General features: G+C 67.6%; 3 protein-coding genes across 3 annotated transcripts in view; 2 read left to right on the plus strand and 1 right to left on the minus strand.

The window, feature by feature from the left end:
• MRPL10 (mitochondrial ribosomal protein L10) overlaps window positions 1-1,679 on the plus strand; it is a 3,381-nt gene extending 1,702 nt beyond the window's left edge. The window contains exons 3-5 of the mRNA XM_017837890.1: window positions 174-347; window positions 434-578; window positions 743-1,679. Of these exons, the coding sequence (XP_017693379.1) occupies window positions 174-347; window positions 434-578; window positions 743-987 (564 nt within the window). The 3' untranslated portion in view covers window positions 988-1,679. The remainder of the gene's footprint in view (window positions 1-173; window positions 348-433; window positions 579-742) is intronic.
• A 1,510-nt stretch (window positions 1,680-3,189) lies between these two features.
• OSBPL7 (oxysterol binding protein like 7) lies at window positions 3,190-11,072 on the plus strand. The gene is made up of 22 exons (XM_017837901.1): window positions 3,190-3,399; window positions 3,610-3,732; window positions 3,863-3,916; window positions 4,039-4,152; window positions 4,237-4,350; window positions 4,436-4,556; window positions 4,633-4,736; window positions 4,826-4,918; window positions 5,013-5,142; window positions 5,232-5,356; window positions 5,565-5,645; window positions 5,734-5,865; window positions 6,368-6,458; window positions 6,531-6,808; window positions 7,729-7,866; window positions 7,954-8,017; window positions 8,112-8,190; window positions 8,283-8,427; window positions 9,239-9,380; window positions 9,479-9,605; window positions 9,701-9,823; window positions 10,622-11,072. Exons 1-22 carry the CDS (start codon window positions 3,307-3,309, stop codon window positions 10,728-10,730), a joined length of 2,580 nt encoding a protein of 859 aa, XP_017693390.1. The 5' UTR covers window positions 3,190-3,306; the 3' UTR covers window positions 10,731-11,072.
• Window positions 11,073-11,556: 484 nt separating this feature from the next.
• TBX21 (T-box 21) lies at window positions 11,557-19,804 on the minus strand. The gene is made up of 6 exons (XM_017837891.1): window positions 19,690-19,804; window positions 13,503-13,657; window positions 13,293-13,414; window positions 13,045-13,203; window positions 12,307-12,368; window positions 11,557-12,208 (listed from the first exon to the last, which is right to left on the minus strand). The coding sequence occupies exons 1-6, from the start codon at window positions 19,761-19,763 to the stop codon at window positions 11,557-11,559; spliced, it is 1,224 nt and encodes a 407-aa protein (XP_017693380.1). The 5' UTR covers window positions 19,764-19,804.
• Window positions 19,805-20,636: the final 832 nt, after the last annotated feature.

Raw genomic sequence — 20,636 nt, forward strand, 5'->3', positions numbered from 1 at the left:
TTGAGATCCATGGGATCACCTCTTGAACCATGGGATCACCTCATGGACCATGAGAACACCTCGAGATCCATGGGATCACCTCCCACCAGTAGCTGCCGGGTCTCCGTGGGGGGGTCACAGCAGCCATTCCCCCTCTTCCTGTATCCCCGTATCCCCGTGTCCCTCCCGCCCAGGAGGACGTTATGTCCGGCTACGTGCGGCTGCTGCGGCGGCAGGTGGAGCAGGCGTTCCGGAGCAGCCGCATGGTGGCCGTGTGCCAGTACAATTCCATGCCGGACGAGGACGTGGTCACCATGCGCCACTACCTGCGCAAGCACAACATCGAGGTCAAGTTCGTCCTCAACGAGGTGGGCGCCGACCCCAGAGGGAAGGTGTGGGGGGAGAGAGGTGCATCCTGGGCTGCTCCAGGCGTCATTCCCAAGGCGTTTTCCAGATTGTCCGGCCGGTGCTGGCGCAGTCCAAGTACAGGAACCTCCTCCCGCTCTTCGTGTGCCGCAACATCCTGCTGGTGAGCCCGGAGACCCGGGCCCGGGAGATGCTGCGGGTGCTGAAGGGAATTCCACAGGTCAACCTCCTGGGTGAGGGCATTCCCTGCTCCCCAGATCCCGGCGCTGGGCTCCTCCAGGGCTGGGAATGAGGGTCCAAGCCGATGGATCGCCGTGAAAACGAGGGGTGGGAGCCTGAAGGAGCAAACATTTCCTTCGTGGAATGCTCTGTTATCCCATATCCTGCTCTTTTCCAGGCGCCTGCATCGACGACACGATCCTGAGCCGGCAGGGAGTGGAGAACTTCGCCCAGCTGCCCTCCCTGGAGGCCTCCCAGGGGCAGACGGTGGGAGCCCTGGCCCTCCTGCCCTCCCAGACCTCATCCCTGCTCCAGCGCGGGCCCTCCCTCCTCACAGCGCTCCTGGATGAGCACATCCGCCGGCTCCGGGACACGGGGGCGCCTGGGAAGCCCCCCCAGGAGCAGGGAAAGGGGAATCATTGATGCTGGGCCCTGGGATCGGCTCCTTCCCCACTGTGGGAGCCCCCCCAGGGCACAGGGAATGGCTGGCACCGGGAACTGGCTGCTTCCCTGGATGTGGGACATGGGGGAGCCTGGGGAGCACCCCCCAGCCTGGAATGTGGGAGATCAGACTGTGGGAATTGGCTCCTTCCCCAGCTGTGGGGCATGGGGGATCCCAGGGAGACCCCCCCAGACTGGGACACAGGGAATCACTGACTCTGGATCCCGGGAATCGGCTCCTCCAGCTGCAGGACACAGGGAATCACTGACTCTGGACCCCGGGAATCGGCTCCTCCAGCTGCAGGACACAGGGAATCACTGACTCTGGACCCCGGGAATCGGCTCCTCCAGCTGCAGGACACAGGGAATCACTGACTCTGGGCCCTGGGAATCGGCTCCTTCCCTGGCTGTGCAGGAGGGGGGGATCAGGGGTTGGAGTTTTGGGGGCAGGACTGAGGGTCCTGCAGCCCCCCAGCCCCAGTGGGGGGAATATTCCTGGGAATATTCTGAAGGTGAGATGGAAGGTTTCAGGGATTGGCCAGAGGAGGAGGAGCAGGAAGAGCATGGGTGGGGGGGCCACAGGAGGGTTTTGAGCACTCCAAGCCCCCTGGAATGAGGATGAGGGGGAATGTGCTGTAACACTGATCCAGTGTCCATTAAAGTGTCCGTGTGGAGATGCCGAAGCCTCTCTGGGATTTTGGGGGGTGTGGAGGGGGGTCCTGCTCCTCGAGAGCGTGGGGGGAGGCTGGGGCTGCTTGGGGGGGTCTGATGGAGCAGAGGGAAACAGAGCTGGGGGGTGGGTGAGGGAAATCCTGGGGCGGGAATGCCCTGGGACCCCCTTGGATTGGTGGTCAGTCCCGAGTCCTCCATGGGCTGGTGGTCCCTGGGACCTCCATGGGGTGGTGAAACCCGAGATTCCCGTGGAATGATCAGCCCCAAGACCCCCGTGGGGTGGTGACCCCCTGAGATCCCCGAGGGATGCTCAGCCCCGGGACCCCCGTGGGTTGGTGACCCCCGGGAGCCCCGCGAGGTGCTGCCTCTCGCGGGAATCCCCCCACCCCTCCCGGGCCGTCCCTTTTCCCGCGGGCTGGTCCCGGGTGGGGACTCCGGGGGTCCGCGAGCGGAACTGCCCCGGTGCCGTGCGGGGACCGCGGCTCCGCCCGCGCTCGGTGTCCCGGCGATCCCGGCGGCTCCCGGCGATCCCGGCTGCTCCCGGCGATCCCGGCGGCTCCGGTCCTCCACGGAGCAGGGGGCAGAGCCGAGCGGCTCCGCACCGCCCTCCGTGTTCCGCTTCCTGCTGCCACCGGGCAGGATGCGACCGTCCCCCGCCGCCCGCCCGCCGCCCGCCCAGGTGAGCACCGGGGACCGGCGACCCGCCACCCCCGGCCCCCGCCGCCCCCGGGGGGGTGGCACCGGGGATGGAGACCCCCGGGGGCACCGGCACAGCCCCGGTGCGGTGCGAGGGGTCGGTGCTGAGCTCCCGCAGCACCTGCGGGGCTGGGCAGGGGAGGGGATGGAGCTGCGGGGGAGACCCCCGGTGTCCTCCCCTGCGAGCCGGGGGGCGCGGAGCCGCGGTCGCCGGTGCCGTGGTTGTCTCTCGGTGCCGTGGTTGTCTCTCGGTGCCGTGGTTGTCTCTCGGTGCCGCAGTTACCGGTACAGCGGGTACCGGTGCCGCGGTGGTCGCCAGCACCGGGGCTTGGCCGCCCTCCCAGAGTTATCCCAGGATCAGCATCAGCCGGGACACCGGGATCCCCTGTCGGAGACAGCGCCGGGGGGGGATGGCAGGGCTGGGGGGAAAACTTCCCTGTGGCTCAGGAACCGGCAAGGGCAAAGGGAACGCTCCGCCGGGGTTTGGAGGGGTCATGTCCTGGCTCGGGGGTGCCAGGACGGGCCGGGGTCGATCCCGGTCTTTGTACCGGTGTCACCCTCCGGGCTGTGCCCCCACCGTGGGGTTGCCCCGTGGTACCCGGTCCATGGGGCGTCGGGGCTGGACTCTGAACCCGGACCGGGCGGCACCGAGATAAGGCCGGGGGGGGGTAAAGACTCCTTGTCACGCAGAAATTTCTGGGTGCCAGCGGCGGTGACGTGCAGGACTCCCCGCTCCCGGGGGGCAGAGGGACCCCCACCAGCCCTCATCCCCGCGAGGGCCGGGGTGGGGAGGGTGGAGAAGCCCCCCCTGAGCTCCCTGACCTGCCGTCCCCTCCCGGCAGCGGCTCCCGCCGTGAGGGCCGAGCTCGGACCCCCACCCCTGCAGGACGGACGGGAGGGGGGCCTCGGCCCGGCCCCCCCTGCTCCCCAGCCATGGGCAGCCACGAGAAGGACCCGTCCTCCCCGAAAAGAGCCCTGTCCCGCTCCAACAGCACCGTGTCTTCCAAGCACAGCAGCGTCCAGCAGGTTGGAGGGCTCCGGATTTGGGGAGGGGGGCTCAGTGGTGCACACACGGGCTGACTGGAGGTGCTGTGAGGCCTCGGGGGGCTTCTCACTGCTTTAGGAAGGGTGGTGCAGAGGTGACCTGTCAGCTGGGGGTGCCTGGAGGACAAGGTGGGGAGCACCCCGTCTGCCTCTGGTGCTGAGGGACCCCCACACTGACCCCCATCCCTGCAGGGCTCCGAGAGCTGGGAGGTGGTGGAGGAGCCTCGTGCACGGGGCAGCCCAGGGCAGGAGCTGCAGAGGCACGAGGGGTACCTGCTCAAGAAGAGGAAATGGCCCCTGAAGGGCTGGCACAAGGTAACGGGCAGAGCCGGCACCAGGAGCCGTCACCCGGCTGGTCCTGGCACGATTTGAGCCCCTGGGAAGTGGGACTGCAGGGACTGCTCTCTGCTCCCCCCACACAACAACCTTCCCTCTCCATCCCCAGCGGTACTTTGTGCTGGAAAACGGGATCCTGAAATACTCCACCACCCGCCAGGACGTGAGTGTGTGCCCGGGCTGTGCCCACGCAGCGTCCCCGTGGGCTCGGGGCGGGGGAGACCCCCGTGGCCCCCCTGAGGAAGGGGGGTCTTCCCCCTGACAGGCATCCCCGGGCTCCCCCAGGTCCTCAAGGGCAAACTGCACGGTGCCATCGACGTCCGTCAGTCCGTCATGTCCGTCAACAAGAAGGCGCAGAGGGTCGACCTGGACACGGAGGAGAACATTTACCACCTCAAGGTGCCGCTGGGGGACGGGGTGGGACTTCAAACAGAGTCAGTTTTGTCAGGTTCTGTCCCCCCCCAACTCACCTGTGTCCCCCAGATCAAGTCCCCAGAGCTCTTCTCCAGCTGGGTGAGCAGCCTCTGCACCCACCACCACGGGGAGAAGCCCTGTCCCACGGGGGGCCCCGGGGGGAGGACCCCCACCAAAGCCCAGGTGGGTGACACCTCAAGGTGACAACGGGAGGCGAGGTCTGGGAGAGGGGCTCCTGATGGCAGTGCCCCCATTTCCCTGGTCACAGGGCCAGTGGACGCGGATCCTGCCCTCGGGCAGTGCCCCTGCCCTGTCCACGCTCGCCAGCTCCCGGGACAAGGTGAACGCCTGGCTGAAGGACAGCGAGGGGCTGGAGCGCTGCTCGGCCGGTGAGCGGGGTGGGAAGGGGTGTGCAGGGCAGGGGGGGTGCCCTGTGCCCCCTCCCTGACCCTGTGCCCCCGGCAGAGCTGTCGGAGTGCCAGGCCAAGCTGCAGGAGCTGACGGGAATGCTCCAGAACCTGGAGGCCCTGCACCGCATCCCCTCGGCCCCGCTCATCTCCGGCGGCCAGGTGAGCCGGGACGGCGGCACCTGTGGGGTCTGAGCATCCCCCCCTTTCCTGGGGAGGGTCCAGCTCCAGCCCCCTCCTCTCCCCCACAGCCCTCGGCCGCCGCGGAGAGGCCGAAGAAGGGCCGGAGGACCACCAAGATCTGGTGCACCCAGAGCTTTGCCAAGGACGACACCATCGGCAGGGTGAGGGTGAGCTGGAATCCCGCCGAGCTCTGCTGCTGCCTGGGGCGTGGAGCCCCCTCCCCAGCGCCTCGCTGACCCCCGTGTCCCCCCCAAGGTGGGCCGCCTGCACGGCTCCGTCCCCAACCTGTCCCGCTACCTGGAGTCCTCCCAGAGCCAGCTGCCCTTCGGCCTCCCCCCGGAGTACACCCAGCTGCAGCGGAGCTTCTGGGTGCTGGCCCAGAAAGGTGGGAAGGGGCTGAGCCCTGCCAGGGTGGTCCTGGCTGGTTTTGGGGTGCCGTGATGCAGCCTGACCCCCCCCCTTGTCCCCTGGCAGTGCACGGCTCGCTCAGCAGCGTGGTGGCCGTGCTGGTGGCCGAGAGGGCCCGTCTGGAGGAGATGAGGCGGGCGCTGGACCGGCAGGGCCCTGCCCCACGTCCTGGCAGCGCCGGCACCGCCGGGGTGAGCGACCGAGGGGGGCCGGGCAGCGCTGCCCTGCTCGGGGGGGGCTTGGGGAGTGGTGGTGGTGACACCACTTTTGGGGTGCTGTGGGTGCTGCGGGGTCTCAGCCTGGCGCTGGGCCAGTGATCCCCCCTCACTGTCAGCCCCATCCTGGCTGGAGGGGAACATTCCGGGGGGGCCTTGGCTCAGCCTCCCCCTCCCTCCACAGCCCGCCCTGCGCCGCTTCCACTCCCTCTCCGTCTCCTCCGACACCACCCTGGATTCCTTCGCCTCGCTGCACCCCGACGAGGTCAGGGGAGTGGGATGGGGTAGGGTAGGGGTCTGGGCGGCCCCCCCCGGGCCGGGGGGCTGGGCTGAGGCGGTGGCTGTCCCCACAGCCCGACGCGCTGCCCGCCAAGGGCCGGGAGCAGCAGCTCTCCAACCGCAGCATCGTCTCGCTGGCCGACTCCCACACCGAGTTCTTCGATGCCTGCGAGGTCTTCCTGTCCGCCAGCTCCTCTGAGAATGAGGTGGGGGGGGCTTGGGGTGGGCTCTGCTGGTGTGTGGGCTCTGCTGGCGGGGGGCTCTGTGGACCCCCCTGCCGCCTCTCGCTGCTCTGGGTTCATCTCTCCCCTCTCTCTCCCCTGTCCCACCTCATCGGCCGCCCCTCCAGCTCCCCGTAGTGCCCCCAGCCCCTGTATCCCCCCCAGCCCCTGTATCCCCCCCAGCCCCTGTATCCCCCCCAGCCCCCCGCAGCCCTCTCACTCCCCACGCTCGGGGTCTCCGCTCTCTCTGAGCCCGGCAGCGGGGGCCGGGTGCTGCCAGAGCCCCCCTCGCCACTGCTCCCCCACCAGCACCACCCCCTCCCCATCCCAGCACCCCCAGCCCATCCCAGGATCCCGAGTCTCATCCCATCCTTCCGGGGGGCCCTTCCCGCTAAACCCCCCCTCCCCCCCGCCATGGGGTACCCCCCACACCCCCCCAATTCCCCCGGGACCCCCGAAGCCGCCGACGGTCCCCACGTCTCCTCAGCCCTCTGACGACGAGTCGTGCGTCAGCGAGGCCACCACCAGCGCCTGCGAGGAGGGCACCGAGCCGGGGGGGCCGGGCCGCCCCCCGACAGGTACGGGGAGCACCGGGGAGGGGGACGCCGGGGGTGGGACACAGCTCCATCCCAGCGCCCGGTGCCCGGCAGGAGCGGAGCGCGCGGGGGCACCGTCGGAGCCGCCGCCGGTGGAGCTGCCGGGGCCGGACCCGCGGCGGCGGAGCCGGTTGCCCGCGCCCCCCGCGCCGTCGGGGGACGTGAGCCTGTGGGGGCTCCTGAGGAGCAGCGTGGGCAAGGACCTGTCCCGCGTGGCGCTGCCCGTGCAGCTCAACGAGCCGCTGAACACGCTGCAGCGGCTCTGCGAGGAGCTGGAGTACAGCGCGCTCCTGGACCGCGCCAGCCGTGCCCGGGACCCCCGGCAGCGACTGGTGAGGGGGGGACACACCGGGGGACACTCGGGGGGCTCGGGGTCGTGGGGCAACTCAGGGGACACGCCGGGGATTGGGGGCTCGGGGAGCACCGGGAGGTTGGGGATACCGGGAGCTCGGGGGACACAGAGGGACTCGGGGGACAAGGGGGGCTTGAGAGCTCAGGGAGGACACAGGGCTTGGGAACTCGGGGACAGCTCAAGGGACAGAGGGGTCTTTGGAGCGGAGAGGGCACAAGGAGGGCAAGGGCGTGGGGGATGTGGGGGGTCGGGGGATGTGGAGGGTCACAGAGGGACTTGGGGAGCTCGGAGGATTGAGGGGGCTCAGGGGACAAGGGGGAACTCGAGGGACATGGGGGTAGGGAGGCTTAGGGCCAGAAGGGGCTGAGGGGACATGGAGGATCTTGAGAGCGTGGAGGGACTTGGGGAGGTTTTAGGAGACTCAGGGGACACAGGGGAGCTCGAGGACATGGGGGGACAGGAGAGACTGAGGATTTAGGGGGCTCGGGGACATGAGGGAGCTCAAGGACGTGGAAGGACTGGAGGACTTCGAGGATTTAAGGGAGCTCAGGGGGAGCCTGAGGACACATGGGATTTGTGGGAACAGGGCAGGGCACAGGGCTGGGTGGGGACCAGTGGGTGGGTGGCTGTCCCCGGGGTGAGTGGGTGGCTGTCCCCGGGGCAGGGAGGTGGCTGTCCCCAGGGTGGGTGGGCGGCTGTCCCCAGGGCGGGTGGGTGGCTGTCCCCAGGGCAGGGGGGTGGCTGTCCCCAGGGCAGGGGGGTGGCTGTCCCCGGGGTGAGTGGGTGGCTGTCCCCAGGGTGGGTGGGCGGCTGTCCCCAGGGTGGGTGGGTGGCTGTCCCCAGGGCAGGTGGGTGGCTGTCCCCAGGGTGGTGGCAGCAGCGTGCTGGCTGTGGTGCCAGGTGTACGTGGCCGCCTTCGCCGTGTCCGCCTACGCCTCCACCTACTACCGGGCGGGCAGCAAACCCTTCAACCCCGTGCTGGGGGAGACCTACGAGTGTGTGAGGCCTGACCGAGGCTTCCGCTTCATCAGCGAGCAGGTGGGCACTGGGGGGGGCACGGGGAGGGCACGAGGGGGGCACGGAGCTGGATGGGGCACTGGCATGTCCCTCTTGTCCCCCCCCCAGGTCTCCCACCACCCTCCCATCTCCGCCTGCCACGCCGAGTCCGACAACTTCATCTTCTGGCAAGGTGAGCGCCCAGGAGGGTGTTGGGCACCGGGAGGTCTCCCCCGTGGGGTGGGTGGACTGGAGGGGTCTCACCTTCTCCCACCCCCCCTTCCCAGACATGAGGTGGAAGAACAAATTCTGGGGCAAGTCCCTGGAGATCGTCCCCATGGGCACCGTCAACGTGCAGCTGCCCAGGTGAGACCCCGGCCCCGCTGGTGGGCCCCCCACGCCCCTCTGTGCCCCCCTGCCCTCCCTCCCTCCCCGTCCAACGTGGGCGGTGCCCGCAGGACCGGGGACCACTACGAGTGGAACAAGGTGACCACGTGCATCCACAACGTGCTGAGCGGGCCCCGCTGGATCGAGCACTACGGGGAGGTGCTGATCCGCAACACCCGCGACGCCTCCTACCACTGCAAGCTCACCTTCTGCAAGGTGTGCCCACCTGCCCACCCCATAGCCCCACCCTCCCACCTGCCCTGACTCCGCCTCTCTGCGCCAAAATGGCCTGGCCCCGCCCCTTCACCTACTCATTAATCTTAATTGTGTTATTGCTCCATCCCTTTCCTGGCCCAGCCCCCAGTTATGGCCCCGCCCTTTCCCAATAGCTCCACCCCTTCCTAGTAGCTCCACCCCCCTTAGTGCCACACCCTTTTTATGGCCCCTCCCCATCACTTGTGGCCACACCCTTTCCCAGTAGCCCCACCCCTTGCTCCTGGCCCCACCCTTTCCCAATGGGTCCTCCCTTTTCCTGTTAGCCCTGCCCCTCTTAGTGCCCCAGCCTTTCCCAGTGACTCCACCCCCTAACTCATGGCCCCACCCTTTTCCATTGGCCGTGCCCTTTCCTGTTAGCCCCGCCCCTCCTGGCCCCACCCTTTCCCTTTTCAGAAGTCTCCTCCCATCCCTCAGGGCCCCACCCTTTCCCTATAGCCCCGCCCTTTTCAGAAGACTCCTCCCATCACTGGTGGCCCCACCCTTTTCCCAGTAGCCCCACCCTTTCCCAACGACTCCACCCTTTTTCAGAAGACCCCTCCCATCAAGCTTGGCCCCAACCTTTTCCCAATAGCCCCCCCCTTCCCAAGTGGCCTCACCTTTTCACAATGGCCCCACCCTTTCCCGATGGCCCCACCCTTTCCCGATGGCCACACCCTTTCCCGATGGCCACACCCTTCCCCAATAGCCCCGCCCTTTCCCCCCCCTTTCCCCCAGCCCTCCCTGGCCCTTGCCCACGTCCCGGTGGCCGCAGGCTCGGTACTGGGGCGCGGGGGCCAACGAGGTGCAGGGGGCCGTGCTGAGCCGCAGCGGGACCCCCGTGGAGCGCCTGGCGGGGAAGTGGCACGAGGGGCTGCACCGCGGGCCCGCCCCGGGCCAGTGCGTCTGGAAGGCCAGTAAGGACCACCCCGGGGGGGGATATCCCGGGGTGGGATATCCCGGGGTTACCCCGTGCCGGGAGTCTCTCTCAGCGCCGTCCCGCCCTCCCGCTCAGACCCCATGCCCCGCGACCACGAGAGGAACTACGGCTTCACCCAGTTCGCCCTGGAGCTGAACGAGCTCACGCCGGAGCTGCGCCGGGTCCTGCCCTCCACGGACACGCGGCTGCGCCCCGACCAGCGGTGAGCCTGCTGCTCCCCCCGGCGCCGGGGAGAGGACCCTCCGAGGCCCACCCGGCTCGTCACAGCCGCGTCCTGTCCCCGTTTCCCCCCCGCAGGTACCTGGAGGAGGGGAACGTGCCGGCGGCCGAGGCGCAGAAGCGGCAGATCGAGCAGCTGCAGCGGGACCGGCGCCGCGTCATGGAGGAGAACAACATCACCCACCAGGCGCGCTTCTTCAGGTCTGGCTTTAGGGGGTGCTCCCCTCCTGGGGCTGGGAAACCCGTGGGTGAGCGGGATGTGGGGCTCTCAGGGAATGGGGAGACCCCCCCGGGAGAGCTGAGGGCGCCCTGTGGCTCGGAGGGGTGTGGGAAGCTCCTTTCAGGACCCTGAGGATGCTCCATGGGTCAGTGGGATGTGGAGCTCATAGGGAACTGGGAGAACCTCTGGGAATGCTGAGGGTGATGTGGGGATCTCAGGGAATGGGGAGACCCCCTGGGAGTGCCGAGGGCACCCTGTGGCTTGGAGGGGTGCGGGGCTCTTATGGGATGGGGAAGCTCCTTTCGGGATCCTGAGGACACCCCGTGGCTGGGTGGGATGTGGGGCTCATAGGGAACTGGGAGAACATCTGGGAATGCTGAGGGCACCCCGTGGGTCAGGGGGATGTGGGGCTCTCAGGGGGATGTGGAGATCTCAGGGAATGGGGAGACCCCTCCCCAGGAGTCCTGAGGGCACCCCAATGCTCAGGGGGATGTGGGGCTCTTATGCAATGGGGAACCCCTTCTTGGGAATGCTGAGAACACCCAATGGCTCAGGGATGTGGGGGGGTTTTAAGGGAATGGGGAGACGCCGTGGAAGTCCCAAGGGCATCCCGTGGCTCAGGGGTGTGCCGAGCTCTCATGGAATGAGGAAACCCCTCCTTGGAGTCCCGAGGGCACCCCATGGCTCAGGGGAATGTGGGGGTCTCAGGAAATGATGAAAACCCCCCTGGAAGTCCCGAGACCACCTCAAACACCCCCCCACACACACTCCATCCCCAGGAGGCTGATGGATGCCAGTGGCAAGGAGTCGTGGGTCACCAACAACACCTACTGGAAGCTGCGCCTGGACCCCGGCTTTGCCCACCTGGACAGTGCAGTGCTCTGGTAGCGACCCCCCTACGGGGCTCTGAGCTCCCCCCAGCTCATCACAGCAGTGGGGCTGGTCCCCCCGGCACTGGGGGGGGTGCAGTGTTCCCCCCCCCGCCCTCTCTGAGCCATTTTGCTGGTGTTTAAACAAAACTGTGATATAAAAGAGGGAGGGGGGGGCACTGGCAATGCTCCCCCACCCCCGACCCGGGGCAGAGCCTTGGGGACAGCTGGGGCAGTGCCCCCCCTGCCCCGGGGGCACAAGATGCCTGGGAGTGGGGGAACGGGGGGTGCCCGCGGGCGGGAAGACCCCTCTGCCCCCCCTCCCTCCCCCAAACTGTGCCCAGGGGCTGCTCTAATAAAGGCTGTGAAGAGTTGGGGTGCGCAGAGAGCTTCCTTCCCCCTGCCCTGCAACACCCCCGGGGCTCAGGGCCCTCCAGGAAGGGGGAGGGCACCCTTAGCCCCCCCTCCCCGTGCCTGTTTCCCTCCCCTCACACACACACAGAGCTGAGCAGAGTCCCCACAGTGCCCCTTTATTGCGATATGCTGCTGCCCCCCCGCCCCACGCCGGGCACGGGGGGGGCTCAATAAATACTTCAGCATTACCCACCCCGACCCCCCCGCCCTTAAAAACCATCGACAACAACAACAACAAAAAAACCCCTCCTCGCCATCCCCCCCCGCCCCTCCCCGCCCGTCCCCGCGGCCCCACCGGGGCGGCACCGGGGGCTGATTGTCTGGCTGGGCCCCCCCCCTTCCCGCTCGAGTCTGCCCAGGATATGGGTGTTAAATAGCGGGGGGGAGGGTGGTGGGCGCACGGGACCCCTCGCGGTGCCCGGGGCGGGGGCTCAGTTGCCGTAGAAGCCGTAGTAGCCGCCGTCGGCGAGCGGGTCCTTGTCGTAGAGGTCGCCGTTGCGGGGCGGGGGGGAGCTCTCGGCGCTGGACGGGTACGGGGACACCCGCCGCCGCTTGCACTCGTACAGCCCCGAGTCCGACGAGTCCCCCGAGGCGGGGGCGGGGGGCTCGGGGGCCCAGCCCTCCACCTCCTTGCCCTTCTCCTCGCGGGGCTCCCGGTACCAGCCCAGAGCCCCGGCGCCGCCCTTGGGGCCGTACTGCCCGGGGCTCCAGCCCCCCGTCACCCCGAAGCCCCCCGGCCCCTCGGGGTAGTAGGGCAGGGGGGGGTGCGGGGCGGGCGGCAGGGCGAAGGGTTTCACCCCGTAGGGCACCAGTTTGCCCCCCCCGTAGCCCCCGTCGTAGCCGCCATACTCCAGCGCCCCGGCGGCGGGGGGCTGCTGCGGGGGGAAGTACCAGTGGGGGGGGTCTTTGGGGGGCAGGGACAGAGGGGGAGCCCCCCGCTCCCCCCCGAAGAAGCGCCCGGGGGGCAGCGGGTACTGCTCGGGCAGGAAGGGCTGGAAGCGGGGGGCCGGCAGGAGCTGCTGGCAGCCGGGACCCTCCGGCGGGGACGGGGTGAGGCGGTCGCTCTCCGAGGCCGTGTACATCCTGGGGGGCACAGGGAGGGGTGGGAGTGTGCCCTGCTGCCAGCCGGGGCCGGGGGGACACCGGCAGGAGAGGGTGGGGGGGACACTCAGGACACTCACGAGTCAAAGTTGTCCCGGAATCCTTTGGCGAAGGGGTTGTGGTCGATCTTCAGCTGCGTGATCTGGGGCGGGGGGGAACACGGAGGTGGGGGGGCTGCTGACGGATTGACCCCTTCCAGGATGTTCCCTCCCATCCCTTTCCCCTCGAGCAGCCCCCACTGCATCAGAATCCCACCCTTTCCCAACGCGGGGGGTACTGGGAGGGGGCTACTGGGATGCTGAGGGGATTCATGGGGAGGGAACTGGGATGTTGAAGGGGATTCATGGGGAGATACTGGGATGCTGAGGGGATTCAGGGGGAGATACTGGGGGGGAACTGGGATGTTGAAGGGGTTCAGAGAGAGGTACTGGGATACAGAGGGGATGCAGGGGATACTGGGAGGGTTTCTGGGATGCTGAAAGGATCCAGGGGGAGGTACTGGGAAGCTGAGGGGATCCAGGGGGAGGCACTGGGAAGCTGAGGGGACAGAGGGGGTGCAGAGATGTTGCAGACAGGAGTGTTGGCAGACGGGGGGGCCTGGGGTGATACCATGGGGGGGGTTCTCCTGATGCTGAGGACACCTTAGAGGGTGCTGGGGGGTTACCAGGGGCTGCTCCTGGCGGGTCACTGGGACGATACTGGGATGTGTCACTGGTTTCTGTGGCCCTGGGAGGTCGCTGGGGCTCCTGTGCTGCTGGGGGGGGGCTTTTTGGTGGGTGTCTCCAAGCCGGGGAGTGGCAGGGGGGTCTCGTACTCACGTCGGCGTTCTGGTAGGCTGTGACGGCGATGAACTGCGTCTCGGGGAAGGCGAAGGTGTGGGTGTGCGGGGAGGGGTACCCGTCCTCCCCCTCCCCTTCCTTCACCTCCGTCACGTGCAGCCGGGGCTGGTACTTGTGCAGCGACTGCAGCACGATCATCTGGGGAGGGAAGGGGGGCAGCGGGCAGTCAGGGAGGGGGCACAGGGGGACCCGACCCAGCCTGGCACGGCGGCGGGGCCCTCACCTACCTGCCCCACGTTGTTGGACGCGCCCTTGTTGTTGGTGAGCTTGAGCTTCCCGAAGGAAACCTCCTGCCGCATCCAGTGCGCGCCCGTGTTGGGCGAGTCCGGGTGCAGGTAGAGGCGGTTCCCTGCGGACAGGGAGGTGAGCAGGGACGGGGTTACCCCGCTCCCGGCACCACGAGGAGGACGAGGAAGGGGACGAGGGGGATGTCGTACCTGGCATGTTGCCCTCGGCTTTCCCGCACTGCACCCACTTGCCGCCCTGGTAGCGCCAGTGGTGCTGATCCACCAGCACCACGTCCACGCACACGCTGTAGTGGGCCACGGGGTTGAGCCCCGACAGGTTGAAGCTGAGGAAGGGGAACATGCGCCTGGGGAGGGGACAGAGGCACAGAGACGCCGTCACCCCCCGGCCCGGCCGCTGGCGCACAGGGTGGCACTGGGAGTGGTGGGGGGTGATGGGGAAACTGAGGCAGCGCGATGCCCACCCCCCCCCCTTCCCACGCCAGGCTGGGTGCCCGTGAGGAGCTGAGTGACCCCGGCAGCTGGGGGATGCTCTCGGGGCCGATTCCCCCCCTCCCGGTATCTTCCTCCCCCTCCCCAAGCACCTTCCGGATCGGAAACCAACACCGCTGCTATTTCGGGCTGGGCGCCAGCCTGTGCCAAGGGCAGGAAGGGGACAAGATGGGACGGCCCGGGGGGGACCCTGTGGCCGCCTGCAGCTGCCACCCCCCCAGAGGGGCTGCACCCCGCTGTCCCCCCCGGCCGTCCCCCCAAATCCCGGCTCCGGGGTGGGAGATCGCACTCCCCGCTCCCTGATCAGTCCCTCATGTCCACCCCTGACCCCGGGTCACCCCAACTCAGGTTCACAGCGGGACCTCCAACCGTGGTGGAAGGGGAGAACCCGAACCCCTGCTCGTCCCTCTCCCCAGGAGCAAAGCGAGGGGCTGGGGGGAAACACGGAGCTCCTTGTGCCGGGCAGGAAACGGGGCTCGGGGAAGTGGAATGCAAAGGGTGGTGGAAAGAAAAGTCGGCGGGTGCCGCTGACTCAAAGTTGCCCTCGCGGGAGAAGGGGTGGGGGGGAGAATAGAAAAAGAAAGAGAAGAAAAGGGGAGAAGAGAAAGAGAAAGAAGAAAAGAGTAATACGAAGAAATGAAAAAGAAATAGAGGGGAAAAAAGAAAACGAGAAAAGAAAAAGAAGATTAAGATTAAAGTTAAGATTCAGGTTAAGAAAAAGAAGCAAAATAAGAAGAAAAACGAACACAAGAAAAAGAAGAAGATGAAGAAAATAAGAAGAAAATAAAAAAGAGAAGCAGGAGAAGAAGAAGACAAAGAAGAATAAAAAGATAAAGAAGATAAAGAAAAAGAAGAATAAAAAGAAGGAGATAAAGAGATTAAGAAAAAGAGAACGAAAAAGAGAAAGAAACAGAGAAAGCAGCACTCGTGGTGAGGAGCTGCACACGTGCTCCCCGTGCTCGGCACAGACGGTGGTCCCGCACATCCCGGGGTCCCTCCGAGCCCTCACAGCCCCCGTCCCCCCTTCCCGTATCCCTAAAGCTCCTCTGGAGCGAGACAGACGCGGCCGTGCCGAGGGACGGGGGTTTCCTGCCACTGATAAAAGCTGCAGCCGCATTAAAAACCACCTCGGGGCCGCCGCGCTCCGGGCGCCCGAACGCCGAGCCCGGCGCTGGGTGACCGCGGGGCGAGCCCCAGCCTGGGCGCTGCACCAGCCCGAGCTGCTGCAAGGAGCAGGGAGGAAAGAACCAGCCCTTTTTTTTTTTTTTTTTTAAGTTGGTTTTGGGTTTTTTTTTCTCTCTCTCTCTCTTCGCTCCGCTCGGAGCCCCGAGCCCCCGCTGGCAGCGAGCGCGGCTCGGCGCTCACACGCTGCCGCGGGGAAAACCGCACGGCCCGGCCGGGCACGGCAGGGTGGGGGCAAGGCCCGAAACCACGCTCGCCTCGCCTTTATTTTTAAATCCCCCCAGCGCTCGAGCTGCCGGGGCTGCTGCTCGGGCAGCGCTCGGCTCCCCCGGGTTTGGTCACTGCGGTTTGGGAGGTGCCCCAACCCGGTTCTACCCCCCCCTTCCCGCCCACCCCAAAAGCTGGTGGGCACCGCGCGTCTCGCCCTTTGTGTTTTTGTTTCCGGGCTCTCGGCGTGCCCCGAGGTTTGTCCCCGAATGAACCCCCCTGCTCGAGGGGTTGGGGGGGACACGGGGACAGAGGGAGGGACCAGGGGAACACAGCGGCACATCCAGGGCGTCACCTGGTGACACGGAGCCCTGCGGGCACCGTGATGGAGGCACAGGGAGCGCGTTCCGGATGACCCCGGGCGGAAGGAAAACCTGGAGGTCCAGGAGCGCAACCCACCCCCCAGGGCAGTTCTCTCCCCCCACCATCACCCCCGGCAGCGCATCGAGAGGGGGCTGCGGCTTCCTGAGCCGCCTCCTCCCCCCCCGCGACGGCAGCGCGGTGACCGCAGGAGCCACCGCGGCCGGGTGGGAGATGGTGCAGCCCCCGCGGCACGGCTGGGTGGCACGGGGACAGGGCACGGCGGGGTGGCACGGCTGCTGGACACGGCACGGTGACATGGAATGGTTGCATGGCACGGTGACATGGCACAGGGGTATGGCATGGGGCTGCTGGACACGGCACGGTGACGTGGAATGGCTGCTGAACATGGCACGGTGACATGGAATGGGTGCTGGAAACAGCATGGTGACACGGCACGGTGGCACGGCAATGCATGGCATGGCTGCGTGGCAACGAGTGACATGGTGACAGGGAACAGTGGCACAGCAAAGCATGGCACGGTGGCATGGCACAGTGGCATGGCACAGTGGCATGTCACGGCTGCTGGACACGGCACAGTGGCACAGAAACGTGTGGCACAGTGACATGGCATGGCAGCATGACATGGCTGCACAGCAACGGGTGGCACGGTGACATGGTGTGGTGGCACAGCAACACATGGCACGGTGACGTGGCACAGCTGCGTGACATGGCGTGGTGGCATGGCGTGGTGGCATGGCAATGCACGTCATGGTGACATGGCACAGTGGCATGGCAATGCACGTCATGGTGACATGGCACGGTGACATGGACAGTGGCATGTCATGGTGACATGGCACAGTGGCATGGCATGGCACATCTGCACGGTGCTGCCTGGCACAGCTGTGCTGCTCGGTGTGGGTGGCACGGCACAGCCACATGTCACGGCACAGCACGACACGGGGACATGTCACCCCACGGCTGCGCTGCTGCCTCCCACCCTGCAGAGCTGCCAGCCGGGCACCGTCCCTGAGCCCCACAAAAAGCCCTCGTGCCCCTCCAGGTGCACGGCATCGCCCGGCGCCCCTCGAGCCAGAGCCAGCCCTCGTGTCTGCCAAGTGCAAACCCAGCCCTTGTGTCCCCAAAGCTGTCCCGTGTCCCCTTCAAAGGCAACGCCAACCCCGTGTCCCCAAAGCCCTCCCAGTGTCCTCTCCAAAGGGAAGGCCAGCCCTCGTGTCCCCAAAGGCAGCCCCTGCACCCCACAAAGGCAGCACTGAGACCCCCCTCAAACGCAAAGACAGCCCTTATGTACCCCCAAAAGACAGGGCCAGCCCCTCTGTGCCCCCAAAAGGCAAAGCCAGCCCCTGTGTGCCCCCAAAAGGCAAAGCCAGCCCTCGTGAACCCCCAAAATGCAGAGGCAGCCCCGGTTTCACGGCAGAGCCTCACGGCAGGAATTCCCCGGGCCCGCTGCAGTCGGGGCACCGGCGAGTCCTTGGGGGTTTCCAGAGAAATCCTGCCCTGGCTGAGCCCTGAGAGCCGTGGGGGGCACAGGAAGGATGGGGAGCCACACGGGAAACCAGTAGGAAATTATCTTGGAGGGAATGACGGGGGGTGGGATGGCGTGGGATGGGGTGGGATGGCACGGGATGGTGTGTTGGAGCCGGGGCAGAGGGGCAGGAGAGGGCAAAAAAGACGCCAGCAGGGTAAATCTCAGCGCCTGAGCAGGTTCATGCCAGTGCCACCATCTCCCACCCATCCTCAGCTCCCTCCGTGGGTCCACAGGGGGCTGCACCCCAAGGATGCCGGCGCTGAGGGACCAGCGTGGCCCGGAGAGATGAAGCACCCACGCCAACAGCAGGACAAGAACGTGTCCCCTGCCCTGCCCCAGAGCCCCCCAGCCCGGCGGGTCCCCACTTTGGGGGGCACACATCCCCCTTGGGTCCCCATTTTGGGGCTCCCGTCCCCCTGGAGCCTCACACTGGGGTTTTTCCTGTGCCTCAGCAGCGCTGCAGCCCGGCCCTGCACGCCGAGGTTTGCAAGAGCAGCTCGGGGTTGGGGGAAACGGATGTTTTGTGGCTCCGAGCTCGACGTCTCCACGGGACGGGTTTGCCGTGAGCCCCCTTGAGCTCAGAGCAACCCACACACCCCCCCCATCCCCAGAACCTCTGTAGGGACGCTGGGGAGGGGATGGAGCTGGGAAAAGAGCCCCAAAATCGCCTGGTTTCAGGCAGCGGGGCAGAGATAATGGGATTTGGGGGCTCACCCCATTTTTCAGACCCCTCAGCACCAGATCCTGACGCCGCCCCAGCGCCCGCCGTGATGGCTGGGGGAAGAGAGGAGGGAAGAACTGGAATTTCAGCGTGTCTCTGTACAAACTGGGGGGGATGGTGTGCGAGGAACAACCATTTGGGGTGCCCTGCCACCCCCTCGGCGGGGCTGGGGACACGTCGTCACCCGCTCCGAGCGGCCCCGAGCCCTGCGGGGGGAGCCGGGCCCGGGCAGGGCCGTGGCAAACCAAGCGGCCCTAACGTGTTTAGACTTCCAACACATTAAGCAGGTTGGTCTCAGCATCGAAGTGACACCATCTGTCTCGGCCGAGGGAGGGAAGGGGCGCGGGCGCTGCCGGCGGCCCCGGCGCTGGCCAGGAAGAGCCCCCCTGGGCGGAGGGATGGCAGCGGGAGGGGAGGGGGGGGTCGGCGCGGCAGGAGGGGCTGGGGGGTTCTCTGCCAGCTGCTGAGCACACAGCAGGGGTTGCTGCCCTGTTTTCCCCTCGGCACGGATTTTTGGGAGCCCCTCAGGCGGCTGAGCCCCTGCCATGCTCGTATTCCCCTCCTCACCCCAGCGTGATCCCACCGAGGCCCCCAGGCTGCAGCCCAGGGCCTGGTTACCCCCACCCACGTCACCCTGTGGGGCCAAAGGATGGGCTCAGCATTTTGGGCTCCCCTTGCTCCAAGCTGTGGCGGCTCCACGGCCCCATAGGGCCTGTGTCGCACCCGGCCCCCTCCAGACCCCCCAAACAGGGGTGTTGGCAGAGGTGGGGTGAATTTTAGCCCCCCAACCTTGTCCCAGGCCCCCAACTCACACCCTGTGAACACCCCAGGCTGGAGGCAGCACAGAGGGGACAGAGGGTACCCGGCCATGGCGTCACCAAGGGAAGTTTTGGCACCCAGGACGTTGCCAAAATGCTGCCCCTTCCCTGGGCACATGAGGGGCACCCAGCCCCTGTCTGGCCCATGGAGGAGGGGGGGCATTTCCAGCACGGAAAGTGAGTAGAGGGGGTGTCACCCACCCACCCACGGTGCCCATGGGCAGCTGAGGCCTCTCACTACTTGTTGCAGTGCCAGGCTCCGGATCAAGCCCATGGGTTGAGGCCGGATAAATGCTGCCTCCAGGCCCCCAGAACTGGCACCATCTCTGCCAGCTTCCTCACATGGGGGGTCTGGACCCCCCTGTCCCACCCTGACACGGGTGGGGAGACTCCCCATCCTCCCTTCTCCTTCCAACAAGCCTCAACTTCCATATAAAACAAGACCAGGGAAATCCGTTCTGGTTCCCCCCCCATTTTTTTCCTTTGCCCACACAGCAAGATGTCACCCCCCAACCCACAGGGATGGGGGGCCCCCCCTTGCACACCCCACCCCCCCCCACTGCGCGGGCAAAGAGGGACCCCCAGACCCAAAAACAGTTCTCACATCTCCAGCCCTTTGAGGACACGAGGCAGAAACCCTCAGCCCCTCACCGTGCCAGCTCCCTCCGGGCCCACCCCACAGCCCTCCCGGCCTGTCCCATCCCCCCTTTCTGCGCCGCCGTGCCCACCCCTCATCCCCCGTGCCCGTATCTCTGCCCAGACCAGACTCCCACAGTCTCCGGGGTCCGTGGGGGTCCCGGTGCCGCTGCCGGTTCTCTGCCCCGGTCCCCACCGGTCCCCAGCCCTGATCTCCCACTGCTCCTCCGACAGTCCCCTGCCCCGGTACACCCCAGTCCGCCCCGGTCCCCGCCGCTCCCGTCCGTCCCGGTGCGCTCCGGTCCCCCCCAGTCCCCCCCAGTGCCCCGCTGGTCCCACCTCCCGGTGCCTCCCGGTTCCCGCCGCTCCCCCGCCCCGGTCCATCCCCTTTCCCCTCCCGGTCCCCCCGCTCACCTGCCCTGCTTGGTTATGATCATCTCGGTCTGGTGCTTGTGGAACTTGGCCCAGAGCGGATAGTTGTTGAGCATCACCTGCACCTTCCCGGCCGCGCGGTACCCGGGCAGGGCGCAGAGCGGGGGGCACAGCGGGGCCCCCCCGCCGCCGAAACCGCCCTCCGCGCCCGCGTAACCCTCCACCGGGGCGGCGGGAGGCGGCGGCGCCCGGTAGGGCGGGCACGGCCCCAGGAACCGGCCGCCGAAGCCGCCGGGAGCGCCGTAAGGGAGCGGGGGGGCTCCCGGTTCCGCCGTCCCCCCGTCCCCGTAGTAAGAGGCGGCGGCGTCCCGGGGGCCCGGCGGCTCCTTGGCGAAGGTGGCGGCGGCGCTGAGCATGGGGGCGGCGGGGCGGGGGGCTCCGGTGCCCGGCTCCAGCGCGCCCATGGACGGAGCGGGGGGCGCCGGCCCCGCTCAGCCGCTCATGGGGGTCCCCGGGACGCGGAGCCGGGCGCCCGTCAGCGCTGCCCGCCTCGCCGGGCTCCCGCCGCCCCCTCCATGCCCGGGGGTCCCGGGGGGGCGGCGACCCTCGGCGACCCGGGAACGGCCAAGGGAGAAGGGGTTAAAAAACCAAACCCCGCAAAAAAAAAAAAAAAAAAAAAAAGAAAAAAAATAGCCCGTAACACCCGGAAAGTCCCCAAAAGTGCCGTCGGGGGGAAAGGGAGTTGGGGGGCCGCCCTGCCCTGCTGCTGCCGCCGCTGCCCTCACACGCTCCACCTGCCCATCCCCGTGGCCCCGCGCCTCTTATCCAAAGAAGTGGCTCCGCGTCCGGAGCTCCGCCCTCCGCCCCCCTCCCCACCCCCGCGGGGGCGGGCCGGGGGCGGGGAGGGGGCCACGCGGGGAGCGGGACACGCGGGGACGCGCGGGAGGGGACGGGGGACACGCCGGGGGGACGCGGGGCACGGGGGGAGC

The sequence above is a fragment of the Lepidothrix coronata genome, unplaced genomic scaffold (assembly GCF_001604755.1).
Source record: "Lepidothrix coronata isolate B3197 unplaced genomic scaffold, Lepidothrix_coronata-1.0 Scaffold316, whole genome shotgun sequence".
NCBI classification, from domain to species: Eukaryota; Metazoa; Chordata; class Aves; order Passeriformes; family Pipridae; genus Lepidothrix; species Lepidothrix coronata.